The sequence below is a fragment of the Bubalus kerabau genome, chromosome 6 (assembly GCF_029407905.1).
Source record: "Bubalus kerabau isolate K-KA32 ecotype Philippines breed swamp buffalo chromosome 6, PCC_UOA_SB_1v2, whole genome shotgun sequence".
NCBI lineage: Eukaryota > Metazoa > Chordata > Mammalia > Artiodactyla > Bovidae > Bubalus > Bubalus kerabau.
In genome coordinates, this window is record NC_073629.1 from 24,287,023 (window position 1) to 24,302,929 (window position 15,907).

The 15,907-nt window shown below is 46.3% G+C and overlaps 1 protein-coding gene across 3 annotated transcripts in view; it reads left to right on the forward strand.

Moving 5' to 3' along the window:
- The window catches only part of NOTCH2 (notch receptor 2), a 176,652-nt gene extending 161,344 nt beyond the window's left edge, over positions 1-15,308 (forward strand). For all 3 annotated transcript variants that reach the window (XM_055584588.1, XM_055584586.1, XM_055584587.1), the window contains 10 exons: positions 814-1,319; positions 2,668-3,015; positions 3,887-4,029; positions 4,229-4,439; positions 4,879-4,975; positions 6,070-6,238; positions 7,040-7,341; positions 8,851-8,998; positions 9,661-9,758; positions 10,692-15,308. In XM_055584588.1, the coding sequence (XP_055440563.1) occupies positions 814-1,319; positions 2,668-3,015; positions 3,887-4,029; positions 4,229-4,439; positions 4,879-4,975; positions 6,070-6,238; positions 7,040-7,341; positions 8,851-8,998; positions 9,661-9,758; positions 10,692-12,080 (3,411 nt within the window). In that variant the 3' untranslated portion in view covers positions 12,081-15,308. The remainder of the gene's footprint in view (positions 1-813; positions 1,320-2,667; positions 3,016-3,886; positions 4,030-4,228; positions 4,440-4,878; positions 4,976-6,069; positions 6,239-7,039; positions 7,342-8,850; positions 8,999-9,660; positions 9,759-10,691) is intronic.
- The last annotated feature ends 599 nt before the right edge of the window (positions 15,309-15,907 follow it).

The following is a 15,907-nucleotide window of genomic DNA, read 5'->3' on the forward strand; positions in this document are numbered from 1 at the left end:
CTGGGCTCTGTGGGGAGCTTTCTTGGTGGGGACGTTCCTTAATGTTAGCCTCTTTAGGAGAAAGTGCTTCCGTTTTCCATTTAGAACTATTAAAATACTCCCAGAAACTGAGCTCCCTGGTCTGTGACTGTCAATCCTCAGAGGCACTAAGGGCAGTGGATATTCCCTTGGGAACAGGGCTAGTGTATTTGGCTTCTGGGTCTTGTGCTGGAGGGTAGTCTTGCTGCCCAGACTGGGACAGAGTTTTTGGAAATGCTACTCTGCTCACATCCCTCGACAGCAGTTATTTGAGAACAGACTGCTTCTTCATCTAGAAGGAAGTCTTAACGTTAGCCATTTGCTGTGCAAACACTTTTGCTCCTGCCAGAGGCTAAAAGCTTCCTAACAGATGAGCAGAGGGATATCAAAAGGAAACCTGTCCAGTAACCTTGGCCTGGACTGAGCGAGACGTTCAAGAACGAGGTGACATAGGAAAGTCTTTTAGACATCTAATCCTCTGAAGTGACTTTTTTCCCCTGTAAAGTCACTGTATGAGTGATCTACTGATGATTTGGAAAGGTGCTAATAGGTTCGGGGTCACCTTATCCTAACGTGAACTCCGGACTTCATTTCTAGAAGCAAGCTCTTAGAGTAAAAAAGTTGACTTGAAGAAGTCTCTTCCTAGAACTCGGTCCAGGAGGCTGCCTGAAGGGATCTTAGCCAAGAGCCTAGTCTTTACCTCCCTAGAGGTGTGGCGGTGAGGGGGCCCAAGGGAGAATGGGGCCTGCCCTCACGAGTCACCCACCATCCTCATTTGTTCACTGATTCCCACAGGGCTTCTCTGGGGCGCGGTGCCAGAGCAGCTGCGGACAGGTGAAGTGCAGGAGAGGGGAGCAGTGTGTGCACACAGCCTCGGGCCCCCGCTGCTTCTGTCCCAACCCCCAGGACTGCGACTCGGGCTGCGCCAGTAGCCCCTGCCAGCACGGGGGGAGCTGCCGCCCTCAGCGCCAGCCTCCTTACTACTCGTGCCAGTGTGCCCCGCCGTTCCGGGGCAGCCACTGTGAACTCTACACCGCCCCCACCAGCACCCCTCCCGCCACCTGCCTGAGCCAGTACTGTGCCGACAAAGCTCGGGACGGCATCTGTGATGACGTGTGCAACAGCCATGCCTGCCAGTGGGATGGGGGGGACTGTTCCCTCACCATGGAGGACCCCTGGGCCAATTGCTCCTCCCCGCTGCCCTGCTGGGAGTACATCAACAACCAGTGCGACGAGCTGTGCAACACGGCCGAGTGCCTGTTTGACAACTTTGAATGCCAGAAGAGTAGCAAGACATGCAAGTAAGCGCCCAGGGTCCCCAGAACTGAGGGGCAGCGCTGTCACTAACACACCTCGGTCTCTTGTTCTTTTGCTGCTAACCACTCCAGTGCTTCGGCCCAAGCCGTCTCTGCCTTCTGGACTGGCACCAGTTGCCCTCTTCTTCCTGGTGCCACCCTGCCCCATCACACACTATGCTGTGCTCTCCCTTGCTGACCGAGGGGCAGAAACGCTCACTGCACAGCCACTCTCTGCCTGTCTCTGCTTCCTCGCCTGCTGCTGCCACAGGTTCCCAGGGGAAGTGACTTTTGGAAGTGTTACCCACTGTCAGGCAGCCTCTCACATAATCTGCCTGCAGCATGGTTGCAAAGGTCTGTACCCCTCTCTGTTCATCCCGTGTCTTTCCCTAAGACTGGGTTTCCCCTCCAGATTTATCGGGAAGCATCTGCTAGATGAGTCAGCCTAACCCTCCTGGTCTTCACTGCTGCAATTATAGGGGGCTTTGTGGGTTACATAATAGCTTTCCATTTAGTCATTCCATTTGGTTCAACCCTGATTAATTCTCAACAACCTTGTGAGGCACAGGTGTTGTTAATGGCCTTTAACAGGCCAGGGAAGGCCGACTTGGGAGGTTCAAGAACTTGCCAGAGCAGATATAGCTCCTCCTGACTCCTGATCTCCTCACTGAGCTAGAGTGGCAAGTTGGACCGGGTGGTGTAACCATCAAGGGATGGGAGTGAGGAGGGAGAAGGGGAGAGTGGAAATCCAACGATTTTTGCATCAACAGGCTTTGGGAGTCAATTTCCATTTCCCAATGTTTGAAAGATGCTGTACAAATTAGATCTGGTATCCTGTGTGGGACACACTTCTCGCCACCTACCTTCCACAGTGAAGATTTAGTCTTGATTAGAGAAGAAATGGGCCATATCAAATGGGCCAAAGGTCAACTGTACAGCATCTCTTGTTGGTATGGGGTTACTTTCCAGTTTCTGGAAGCGCTCTCCAGAGTCTTGTTTTACTGCTGGAAACCCAGAGGCAATGGATATAAAAATAAAGGAAACATGAACCAGGTAGATTTTTGTTTCAGATTTGTTTACAAATCTGATTTAACATGATGACAAGCTGCCTAGGGGCCCATGAGTTTAGTGAGTAGTTTTGTTTCTCATTCAGAGAGCACTCACTGATGCTAAGGTGTGTAGACTGTATATACTCTAAGAAGTCAGGCACGGAGAGTCTGAGAAGGCTTCAGAGGACATTCAGGATATAATCTGAGTTGTAGAAGATGGGTAGGAAAATCCACATTAGTTCCAAGTGGAAAACAAATAGAGCTCCACTGTGATCTTACCATATTCTCTGCCTCCCTCTGCCTAGATATGACAAATACTGTGCAGACCACTACGAAGACAACCATTGTGACCAGGGTTGCAACAGTGAGGAGTGTGGCTGGGATGGGCTGGACTGTGCTGCTGACCGGCCAGAAAACCTGGCAGAGGGCACCCTGGTCATCGTGGTGCTGATGCCACCTGAACAACTGCTCCAGGATGCCCGCAGATTCTTGCGGGCACTGGGCACCCTGCTCCACACCAACCTCCGCATCAAACGGGATGCCCAGGGGGAACTCATGGTCTACCCCTATTATGGTGGGAAGTCAGCTGCCATGAAGAAGCAGAGATTGACACGCAGGTCCCTTCCTGGAGATGAAGAACAGGAAGTGGCTGGGTAGGTGTTTAGTTTCTGAACTTCTCAAAGCTTAATTTTATCAGGCTGAGCACTTTGATACACAAATGTCATAACTGCAACTGCACCTATAAAGATGAAAGGTCAGAAAACAAAACAGTCAACCGAGTAACATAAGCCTGTAATCCCAGTCTTCACGGTTAGTGCTAAAGGTTTGCCTTGATCTTGGAATCCTGAAAAGTGGGCTGAAGCAAGTCAAGTGGCAGGGTGTCAGAACGGGCTCCTCATGTGCTAGAATCTCTAAGCATTTGCCAGAGTTGGCATAAATCCTTCTAGTGATGACTCCTCTTTGTATTAATCCTGGGCTTCTTTTCAAGGCCCTTCATTTCTGTCTCTTTGACAAGGGTGATGTTCTGCATATATTATGTCATCCACACTCAGGATTTTTTGGTATCTCACAATGTTCAGCTTGCTAGCTAGCTCGAGTACAGATGCAGAGAGAAAGGAGAGTAAGGAACAAAAAGCAAAAGGCAGGGGTGTGTTTTTAGAGTAGCTGTATATACCGTTGAGTACGCCAGAAGGGGGAAGGGGTAGAAGCAGCCCACCAAAGGCAACTTCACCCCATTCTCAATTTGTCTTATGTTGCCTAAAAGTCAGAACACTTAGATGCAGCCAAACCAAGGACATGAAAGTGTTAGTCACTCAGTCATGTCCGACTCTTTGTGACCTCATGGACTGTAGCCCACCCTAAGTGAGAATTAGTGTTTAGGACGTAAACCAGATCTTAATTTCCGGGATCTTCCTGGAGACAGCACCCCAGAGGTAAAGAGCCCGAGGCTGAGGGTGAGGAAGTGGGTCTACCTCAGATTCCTGGGTTGACATTTTCTCGCCATTTCTCCTTGGCTCCCCTCAGCTCTCAGGTATTTCTGGAGATTGACAACCGCCAGTGTGTTCAAGACTCAGACCAGTGCTTTAAGAACACAGATGCAGCCGCAGCTCTTCTGGCTTCTCACGCCATCCAGGGCACCCTGTCGTACCCACTTGTGTCTGTCGTCAGTGAGTAGCTCTAAAATTAAGGGGAAAGGGTGCTGAGGAGTGTCACTTGCAGGCAGAGAGAACGGGGCACAGCTTCCAGTGTGCAGCGCTCTGTTTCTCAGGGCTAGTGAGCTCAAAGTTGTTCTCTGAAGGAGTTTAGTGGGAATATTGAGAGGTGGATGTTTTATTCATCACTTTCCCTATCTCTCTGCACTTTCAGGTGAGTCTCTGACCCACAAACGCACTCAGCTTCTCTATCTGCTTGCTGTTGCCGTTGTCATTATCTTGTTTATTATCCTGCTGGGGGTTATCATGGCAAAACGAAAGCGCAAGCATGGCTCCCTCTGGCTGCCTGAAGGTTTCACCCTTCGCCGTGACTCCAGCAACCACAAACGTCGTGAGCCAGTGGGCCAGGATGCTGTGGGACTCAAGTAAGAGTTTGTCAACAAGCTACTATTCACAGTAATAACAAGTACGGATAAATGGAAAATCAGATCTTGTTGAATCATGATTTTAAATTCAGAGCTCTGGCCATGCCGTGCTACTATACTTGACCGTGATACTGAATGCCTGCTTGTGGCTATAAAATAAGAGTCTGGATGCTTCAGTTCTGTACATTTTATCATGGGGATGCTCAGCTTCTGTGATGAGACACGCCTTTGTCATAAGCTCTTGCTTAGTGGGAAAGGAACTGATATTTACTCAGGCAATGGGATGTAATATTGCCCATTTTTTCCCCGGGTCAAGGCCCCTGAAAGTCTGACTGTAGCCATGAGAGTGTGTGATGGCAGAAAAATTATGAAAATTTCTCTGTTCTTTTATGATATAACTCTGCTCTTATTTTATACCTTCATGATTCTGTCATGTCAGAAATCTCTCAGTGCAAGTCTCAGAGGCGAACCTAATTGGTTCTGGAACAAGTGAACACTGGGTCGACGACGAAGGGCCGCAGCCTAAGAAAGCCAAGGTAAGCTGGCCATGGTAGAAGCACCGTTATTAGCCGTTGTCTGCTCATATTTCACATTTTTGTCCTTCAGTATCTAGAGTATCATGAATGGGAGAGAAGGGTGGTAGTCTGTACATGTTGCCCAGGCCTTGACTATCCTAGGGTGTTTCAAAAATCAGGAATATTTAGGTCATTGATGGCTTGGGTTACTATGTAAGTTTTTCAGAAAGAACTCTTTAAAAATAATAAAACAAACATCCTTCCTTCCTCAAATGTCAGGTTGATGGTACTTGAATAAGGACTATTATGTGTAAACACCAGTTTCTTTCATGGCCAGATCTCTCCCTTGTTCTCTCTGGATACTTCAAGGGAAGGTGGAGTGAGTTAGTGGAGGAAAGTCAGTGATCACTGAGTTTGGAGGCTTTAAATCTTGATCCCTGGAAACAAAAGCCATATAGCAGTAAGAGGTACATTGGGCTGAGTCTGACATGAAAAAGGAGACCATTCACCCATAGACATACATGGCTGGGGTATGCATGTATCCCATGGATATTCTGAGGAAATAAATGCTTGAGGAAAACAGGCATGATGGTTAAGAAAATTACTACAGTCAGGACTGGATTCAAGTCCCAAACTCTGGCACATTATTTAACCTCTTTATATTTACTTATCCTTACTCTGTAAGATAGGGAAAATAATAATGATTCCTTCAATATGGGTGAATTGCCTTACCTGTTTTCTATCACATACTGAATATTCCGTAAAGGTCAGCTGCTTTTAAAAGCATAATAATTATTCAGCACATACTTGCTGAATGTGGCTCTGTGCTGGGCACTGGGGTGGATACAGGGTACAAGGAGGCAGCCTTGAACAAGGCTTGCTCCCTGTCCTGAGGAGCCATTCAGGTAGCAGTGGGAACTGCCATGCAGTGCTGTGTAAGTGCCTAACACAACGCTTAGTTAAGGAGAGTGAGCAGCGTGTGTTCTTTAGGACCAATAAGAGGAATTAAAGTCTGCTCTCTACTTGAAGGGTAGCTAGAAGTTAGTCAGTCAAAGAATTGGGAGAGATCCTGGGGGTGTGCCAGAGTGATCAGGAGAGTTGTCCTCTTCTTTCAGGCTGAAGATGAGGCTTTGCTCTCAGAAGAAGATGACCCCATCGATCGGCGTCCGTGGACACAGCAGCACCTGGAAGCTGCAGACATCCGTAGGACACCGTCGCTGGCTCTTACCCCTCCACAGGCAGAGCAGGAGGTGGACGTGCTGGATGTGAACGTCCGTGGTCCAGGTTAGTGCCTGCGAGCCTTCTCTCTGCACTGTGCCATGCCCACCCCCTGGTTCTACCTTACCCCTGTGTTTGCCGCACTCAATGATCGAGGAAATCAGACTGGAAATCAGCTTGAGGAAACGAATGTCTAAGGAAAACAGGCTTGCAGAAATTATGAATTTGTATGAGAAAAGAGGCAGGATTTCATTTTGTTTCACCTTCTGCATGCATACATGCTAAGTTGCTTCAGTCGTGTCTGCCTCTTTGCGACCCCATGGACTGTAGGCTGCCAGGCTCCTCTGTCCATGGAATTCTCCAGGTAAGAATACTGGAGTGCGTTGCCATGCCCTCCTCCAGGAGATCTTTCTGACCGAGGGATCAAACCCACCTCTCCTGCATTGCGGGCAGATTCTTTACCACTGAACCACCAGGGAAGCCCTCACATGATGCATGTTCAGCAACAAAAAGGCTAATTATTTGGGATAGATTTTAGTGGGATAAAAAAATAATATCCTAAAGCAGAGGAATAGAGAATTTGTTTAGTTTATACCTTAATACTGGATATTTTAAAATGTTGTCCAATTTAAAAAAAGCATAGCACTTAGAACCTTGAACAGAAAAGTTTGTTTAACTTAGAGACTAGCTCCTCTTTACAGAAAGGATACTATCAAGGAAAAATCAATTGCCACTTACCACAAGAAGCACAGGTTTTTTCTGAAAAGAATAATTTTCTTCAAATTGAGCTCTTCCAGCAATAGGGTTAAGTGAACATGAATGTCCTTCCCCTCCTTGAATACTATTTGGAATTTCCCTTTCCTCCAGATGGGTGCACCCCACTGATGCTGGCTTCTCTCCGAGGAGGCAGCTCAGACATGAGTGATGAAGATGAAGACGCAGAGGACTCTTCTGCCAACATCATCACGGACTTAGTCTATCAGGGTGCCAGCCTCCAAGCACAGACAGACCGGACGGGTGAGATGGCCCTGCATCTCGCAGCCCGGTACTCACGGGCAGATGCTGCCAAGCGTCTCCTGGATGCAGGTGCAGATGCCAATGCCCAGGACAACATGGGCCGCTGCCCTCTCCATGCTGCAGTGGCCGCTGATGCCCAAGGTGTCTTCCAGGTAAAGATCATGTAAAGAGTTGATTCCTAATGAATCTAGAATATTTTCCCTTCATTAAGACATGTAATAACCCATTATATTTGTTCAGTGATTCTTTTTTTTTTTAATTTTATTTTATTTTTAAACTTTACATAATTGTATTAGTTTTGCCAAATATCAAAATGAATCCGCCACAGGTATACATGTGTTCCCCATCCTGAACCCTCCTCCCTCCTCCCTCCCCATACCATCCCTCTGGGTCGTCCCAGTGCACCAGCCCCAAGCATCCAGTATCGTGCATCGAACCTGGACTGGCAGCTCGTTTCATACATGATATTTTACATGTTTCCATGCCATTCTCCCAAATCTTCCCACCCTCTCCCTCTCCCACAGAGTCCATAAGACTGTTCTATACATCAATGTCTCTTTTGCTGTCTCGTACACAGGGTTATTGTTACCATCTTTCTAAATTCCATATATATGCGTTAGTATACTGTATTGGTGTTTTTCTTTCTGGCTTACTTCACTCTGTATAATAGGCTCCAGTTTCATCCACCTCATTAGAACTGATTCAAATGTATTCTTTTTAATGGCTGAGTAATACTCCATTGTGTAGATGTCCATCAGCAGATGAATGGATAAGAAAGCTATGGTACCTATACACAATGTTCAGTGATTCTTTGAGAGGATAAGGCAGATAATCAAGTCATGCTTGCTGGATAGGAAAGCAGGAAAAGGAAGCAGGCAGACAGAGCTGACCATATACAGCCAGCTCATAGTAAAGCAGATAACACCAGTCTTCTGATTGTTCATCAGTGCTTTGTTTTTTGTATGTTTTTTTTAAAATTTAAATTTATTTTAATTGGAGGCTGATTTACAATATTTTATTGGTTTTGCCATACATCAACATGAATCTGCCATGGGTGTACATGTGTTCCCCATCCTGAATGGCTGAATGGATACAAAAACAGGACTCCTATATATGTTTTGTTTTTGATGAGGCAAAAGACCTCCCAAATGAAAAGATCAGGTGCATGACACCTGCCTCTGACTAGTGTCTGTCAGCTTCTCCCTCTAGATTTATCTGACTATATGGGCTTCCAGCTGCTCCTTGGTGGTTTTCCTGACATGAGTTCACAGTGCACACCTGATGCCCTATTATTTTAGCCTTAAGAGGAAATTGAAAGCATTCTGTATCATCTTAACTTGTACACTACAATTGAGGTTGTGGTATTTTCCCACATTCCCTCTTCTTTCTTTAGAAAGCAGAAGTACATTAATTTACAAAGCCATTGTAGAGCTTGAGCACCTGTTTGTATATTCATTCATCCTATTCCTTTATTCATTCATTCAACAGATATTAGTTGACTGACCCTAGGAGAACCTGGACACGAAGATAGCAAAACATTCCCTGCCCTCCAAGAACTTACAGTATAGCCTCAACTCTGATGCTCTTATGTCTGTCTTATCTTAGCTTCATTATTTTTTGTATGCAGCTGACCCTCTTTTCTGTACCTTCTCATATTCTAGATACTGATCCGCAACCGAGTAACTGATCTAGACGCAAGGATGAATGATGGCACTACACCCCTGATCCTGGCTGCCCGCCTGGCAGTGGAGGGAATGGTGGCAGAACTGATCAACTGCCAAGCAGATGTGAATGCAGTGGATGACCATGGTAGGGATGAGAAGCAGGGATTCAGACTCCTACCTGCAAAGCAGGCCTCTAAGGAAAAAATTATTACATGATCCTTAAAGAGCTGTCTCAGATCCGAATCCACTGAAGATTCATTCATTCATTCCTTCTTCCTTTTGCAATATTGAGTTCAGAGATCTGAGACAGTGCGAAGTCCATAGATGAAGTTGGGAAGGGATTTTTAGTGAGAGTTCTTGGATCTAAGAGCAGGTCTATGAGAGTTTCCCTGCATAGGTTCCCAGGTATACCACTCTTGTTATGAGGATATGAGAACTGACTTCATGGAAGGGGTAGGGTGGTGAGATATTCTAACTATATATCCTAGCATGTAATAAATAAGCAGGTTATTGTCTTCAGCATGTGACAGGCTAGATTCTGCCACACGAAGGATGTGGTACCATAGACAGATGATCCTTTTACTTAGAGGTCTTCTGAAAGCTAGGCAGCCTGTACCAAAGAATTTCTAGAATAGGGGAAAATGAAGATAATCTTTGGTTTTTCCTGTGGGCCCCCAGAGAAAACTGGCTTCCAGCTGTTGTCTGAGAAGTTCAAGGTTTCCTTGTACACGTCATAACACTTCCTGATGGGAGGGGTAGGACATGACCTCTTACTCTGTCTGCTTATAAAAATATTTTTTCCTTCAGGAAAATCTGCCCTTCACTGGGCAGCTGCTGTGAATAATGTGGAGGCAACCCTTTTGCTGTTGAAAAATGGGGCCAACCGAGACATGCAGGACAACAAGGTACAGTCTGGGCTCTGAGCTGGGGGGCAGGTACAGCAGTGCCTCGGATTATGTATGAGGCCATTCCTTTTCTCCTGTAGCTGCTCAGTGATAAGGATAGACAAAGATGGAAGCAGATTAGGCCAGAAATGGGCCCAGAGTGCCTGAGTGCTTGCTTTGGGCTCATCCGGTGAAATGTCAGGGTTGACCCTTAGCCTGCTCAGTCTGCACCAGGCTCTTCCTTTGATAACTTTGGTAACCTTTTCTGCCTTTCTCTTCTTTGACATTTCCCTTTCTCCTGGTCTTTGTTCTATTCACACATACTTCTTCCTTTTCACTTGTTTGTTCTTATTTGTTTTCCTGATGCTCCACATCCTCCACCCCTGCCCCATTCTTGGGCTCCATGATGTTTTCCTGCTTCCTCTGACTTCTGTCTCATGCTTCCCTCTCTTGCTCACCTTATCTTCTCTTGTTCATTTCCTCTTTTCCATTATTTTGTTCTTTGTCTCAGATGTTTTGTCTTTCTTTCACTTTCCCTTATTTTTCTCAGTTCTCTACATGCTTTAGGTTCTTCCCTTCATACCTTTATTTCTGATACTCCTTTTAGGGCCCTATTTTGATAAGCTCAGTGCTCTTGCAGGTGAATTTATGGCTCAGGGACATGCTTTATTTCACACTTTCCCCACTAAGAAGACGTAGCCCTCAGTAGGGCAAAGCTGGCTCTTGGGGAGAAGTAAAGTAATTTTTCTTTATGTATAAATTACAGATAGCCATTCAGTACATAGGTAGGTGTACACTTTTTATCTGTGGTATTAAAATTTCATGTGGGAAGGCAGTTAGGAAAAAATGTCTAAAGGAGTGATAACAAAAAGATTGAGAAACATGGCTGTATTCTCAGGAGTGTTATTAAAATGCACTCTGCATGGGCTTTTTCTTTATTTTTTTTTTCTGTAGGAGGAGACACCCCTGTTTCTTGCTGCTCGGGAGGGGAGCTATGAAGCAGCCAAGATCCTGTTAGACCATTTTGCCAATCGGGACATCACAGACCACATGGATCGCCTTCCCCGGGACGTAGCCCGGGACCGCATGCACCATGACATCGTGCGCCTGCTGGACGAGTACAATGTGACCCCCAGCCCTCCCGGCACAGTGCTGACGTCTGCGCTCTCACCCGTCATCTGTGGGCCCAACAGACCTTTTCTCAGTTTGAAGCATACCCCAATGGGCAAGAAGTCTAGACGGCCTAACACCAAGAGTACCGTGCCCACTAGCCTCCCTAACCTTGCCAAGGAGGCCAAGGATGCCAAGGGGAACAGGAGGAAGAAGTCTCTGAGTGACAAGGGCCAGCTGTCCGAGAGCTCAGTGACTCTGTCCCCCGTCGATTCCCTAGAATCTCCGCACACATATGTTTCTGACACCACCTCCTCTCCAATGATCACATCCCCTGGAATCTTACAGGCCTCCCCCAACCCCATGCTGGCCACTGCTGCCCCCACTGCCCCAGTCCATGCACAGCATGCACTGTCTTTCTCTAACCTTCATGAGATGCAGCCCTTGGCTCATGGGGCCAACACTGTGCTTCCCTCAGTGAGCCAGCTGCTGTCTCACCACCACATTGTGCCCCCAGGCAGCAGCACCGCAGGGAGCTTGGGTAGGCTACATTCAGTCACTGTCCCGGCCGACTGGATGAACCGCGTGGAGATGAATGAGAGCCAGTACAACGAGATGTTCGGTATGGTCCTGGCTCCAGCTGAGGGCACCCACCCTGGCATAGCTCCCCAGAGCAGGCCGCCCGAAGGGAAGCATTTAACCACCCCCCGAGAGCCCTTGCCCCCCATTGTGACTTTCCAGCTAATCCCCAAAGGCAGCATTGCCCAACCAACTGGGGCTGCCCAGCCTCCGTCCAACTGCCCTCCAGCCGTTGCAGGCACCCTGCCCACCATGTATCAGATTCCAGAAATGGCTCGCTTGCCCAGTATGGCTTTTCCCACTGCCATGATGCCCCAGCAGGACGGGCAGGTTGCTCAGACCATTCTCCCAGCCTATCACGCCTTCCCAGCCTCTGTGGGCAAGTATCCCACACCCCCATCACAGCATAGCTATGCATCCTCCAATGCTGCTGAGAGAACGCCCAGTCACAGTGGTCACCTCCAGGGTGAGCACCCCTACCTGACACCGTCCCCAGAGTCTCCTGACCAGTGGTCAAGTTCATCACCCCACTCTGCTTCTGACTGGTCAGATGTGACCACCAGCCCTACTCCTGGGGGCGCTGGAGGAGGTCAGCGGGGACCTGGGACACACATGTCTGAGCCACCACGCAGCAACATGCAGGTCTATGCATGAAAGAGTCTGCCTCCAGCCTAGACACAGAACTCCTCTTGTAAATGCTGCTGAGGAACAAATGAAGGTCATCCGGGAAAGAAATGAAGAAATCTCTGGAACCAGCTTCTGGAGGCAGGAGAGAGGAGAGGCTCTTATCTTGTAGATAACCTGAAGAAGTGAGTTAATTAGCTTCACTGAGCATCTGCAGGGTTTGGGGAACATGGAAGGGACAAGGCTTCTTGTAATCTCTTGCCCGTCAAGTCCCCAAGTTCACTGAACTACAAGATGAATACAAGACTTGGGACCACATTTCCTCTCTTCAATACAGAGAAGAAGATGGATGCCTGTTGTAGACATTCTTGCAGCCTGGAGTGCATTTTTCAGCCTTGGGGGCTTCTGCCATATCCATGAGACGATTCTGCGGTCGATTCCTACTGGGAGTTGTGCCCTGGAATTCTGCCAGATGTGACCTGTCTCCTGGTCTCATCCTTGGAAAATTCTTTTGACTTCATTTGGTGCTTTAATTGTGCACCTCTCTGTGGCTGGAACCCCACCTGCCTGTTCCAGGGCAGAACCTTTGTGCTTTGAATCACGCCTGTGCTGGAGGCACCTGCAGCCTCCCTTTTCCCTCCTGCTTTCCCAGTGTCCCCAGGAGCCTCACAGGGTTTACCTTTATGGTCTCAGCAGACACTTTTCAAGTATGTTTCTTTAGAAAATGGACATAGTCCTTTCTCCTACATATCATTCCTAAAAGAAGAAGGGGAGCAAAATATTTTTCTTTGAATCCATTTAGGGGACCAGGACCCCTTTCAAGAAGCTGCGCCTAAATTCTCTTGCCTACATGCTGGGTTCCTACAAACCTTAACAGGAAGAAGAGTAAGGATCTTCTTTTTTTCCATGTGTCCGCCTAGTAAGTGTGAAGGTTTTATCTTTGGCGGTGTAGCTAATATGACCCCTTTAAAAAAACAAAACCCAAACAGACCAAGGTTTGGAATGTTGGAATGACCAAGAGAGCCACGAGATGAGCTAACTCAGGCAAGAAGTGATTACCCACTAACCAGTCCCTGCCAAGCATTCTGTTGACTGCCAGCATCAAACACGTTTGTTACAGACGTTAGAACCCTTGGCCTGCTTCACTCACACATCCAGCAGATGGAGATTGTTGTAGTTGTTGAGCCTTCAAATGACATTCCCTTGCCATTTAGAACTGAACTTTCGTCTGCTCAAGGGCCTCCTCCCCAACCCCCATGACAGTCATCTTCCCCTGGTCAGGTGGTCACAGTCTCTACTTCCTGACATTCCTTCTGATCCCAGGCCCCTTTCACCTATCTTCCTGCCACACTTCGTGGTCTGATTACTCATGCACCCAGTAGGTCCTCACTGAACACCTGGGTTTTCTGTGTTCAAGGGTGGGAACTAGAATGCTGGCTTAGTTTTTGTGGCCAAAGCCAGTCTTATAAAGAAGGTTGGAAAGGGAGGAATTATGAGGTAGCCTTTGCTAATTGTTGCTCCCAGTTCCTTTTATTTCAGGCGGTCATGAGATTCCCCATTAGGCAACTAACATAGACACTTATCAGGGATATTTTCCTCATAGAGTCACCTTCTAGATGATAATGGACAGGATTAGACTTACTGCCTTGTCATCTTCATGTTCAGAGTGTGATTGCATCTCATCCACGTCTGCTTCCTGTATTTGTGGTCTTGGCAACTTTTTTGACCCTCTATCAAGGACGTGCATTCTATCCAACACTAGAAAGAGGAGAAAAGTAGTTTTCTTCCTCTTCTCCCTGAGTTAGCGAACAACTGGTTCTGTCTCCACACTGTCCCTTTTGCCCGGTGCTATGATATCATGACAATGGAAAATCAGTTCTTCTGGGAGCATCTTGTAGATATTAATAGGTGGTCTGCCCACTCCATGTTGGCTTCAATGATAGTTTTCCTTACTGCCTTGCCTGAGTTCTTCCCATTTACCAGATTGTGGCTTCATATGGAAACCCTATGTGTCTGTTAGCATGGAAGTCTACATAGAGTTTTTCTAGTCCTGCCCAAGTTCACTGAACTAAAAATATAATTCATTTTTCCCTGATATAAGCAGATTATTTTTTCATTCTGTATTGTATTCTCTCATGTGGCAACTCTACCAACCCCTTTCATAGTGTGAAGCATTTTGTCATTCTGAATGGTGATTCTTTATCCTTGGGCCTATTCGTTGATTCACAGATGGAGAGGACCCATCTCCATGGACCACTGTGGACTTCACCACACTTACACTTCTCTGTCATCCCATTCTGGCCCCTCTTCTTCACAGTGTCAGCTCTGATCCAGCAGCTTGATCCCTTATAGCCTCCTCCATCTGTAAGCACATTGTGGGCCTAACTTGCTTGCTCCTCTTTGGGATCCTTTGGGTTTTGCAGAAATAAATATGAAAGCTGCCATTACAAACAACAGGCTTCAGTGATAAGGAAGAAGACACTGCCTTTCAAGCATTTATCAGTCACTTAGATTGTTAAGAACCTGTGAGTTGTATTGAGTAAAAGAGAAAATAAGATGAGGAATGACTTTCTCAACTGGGTTCTGAAGTGGAGACTTAAGTTTGTATGGGAAACATCTTTTCTGACAGGTCTATGTCATCCTCTTTGCCTCTCACATTCTTGTTTTATCTTTATAAATTCTTCCTTTGAGTCATGTTCTGTCTGCCTTTGGGGATATATTTTTTATTTGTTTGTTTCTTTTGTATTAAGCATCATTTTCTGATTTACATGTTGGTAAGGGAGAGAAAGGTTTGAGGGAAAGAGAGAGTGAGAGTTAAAGATTTTATGTAAGCAATCAGCTATAATGCACAAGTCCATTCTCTCATCATTATTAAGTTTGCTAGTTCATAATTCTTGCATAAAAGAGAACCAAAGGTGTAATATTCCATTGGCAAGTGGTTTGGGGATTTTGGCCTTAACTAATATACTGAATGTACGGTGACTGAGAGGACAAGTGTATATACCCAGAGGCTCCCACTCATAACTGTTTGGTACTGTGGCTTCTTACTTGTGTACATTTCTCTTAAAAGTGATATGATATCTGTTTGTATGAGAAACCCAATAACCAATAAAATGACTGCATATTCCTAACTATTCATGGTAAGGAAAATGCACAATTTGTTTTTAATTTTCAAAGTTTCATTCTAAAAGTAGTTACGACAAAATTTATATGGAAGCATTTTTATCACAAAATAAAAAAGTTACATGTCAAGCTCAACAGACATTGCAGTTTTTATTTTCCATTCTTCATCCCTACTTTGCAATGATTTAACTCGTGATGTCATAATTTGCTGAGCGAGAAAACATTTTCTTTTCATTCTGAATCCCATATAGCCTAGCACTAGTCTTTTTTTTCTTTCTCCAAGTAGTAGTAGTTCAGTCACTCAGTTGTGTCTGACTCTTTGACCCATAGACTGCAGCACACCAGACCTCCCTGTCCATCACCAACCCCCAGAGCTTGCTCAAACTAATGTCCATCGAGCCGGTAATGCCATCCAACCATCCCATCCTCTGTTGTCCCCTTCACCTCCTGCCTTCTGTCTTTCCCAGCATCAGAGTCTTTTCTAATGAGTCAGTTCTTCGCATCAGGTGGCCAAAGGATTGGAGTTTCAGCTTCATCATCGGTCCTTCTAATGAGTATTCAGGACTCATTTCCTTTAGGATTGACTGGTTTGATCTCCTTGCAGTCCAATGGACTCAAGAGTCTTCTCTAACACCACAGTTAAAAGCATCAATTCTTTACTGCTCAGCTTTCTTTATAGTCCAACTCTCACATCCATACATGACTACTGGAAAAACCATAGCTTTGACTAGATG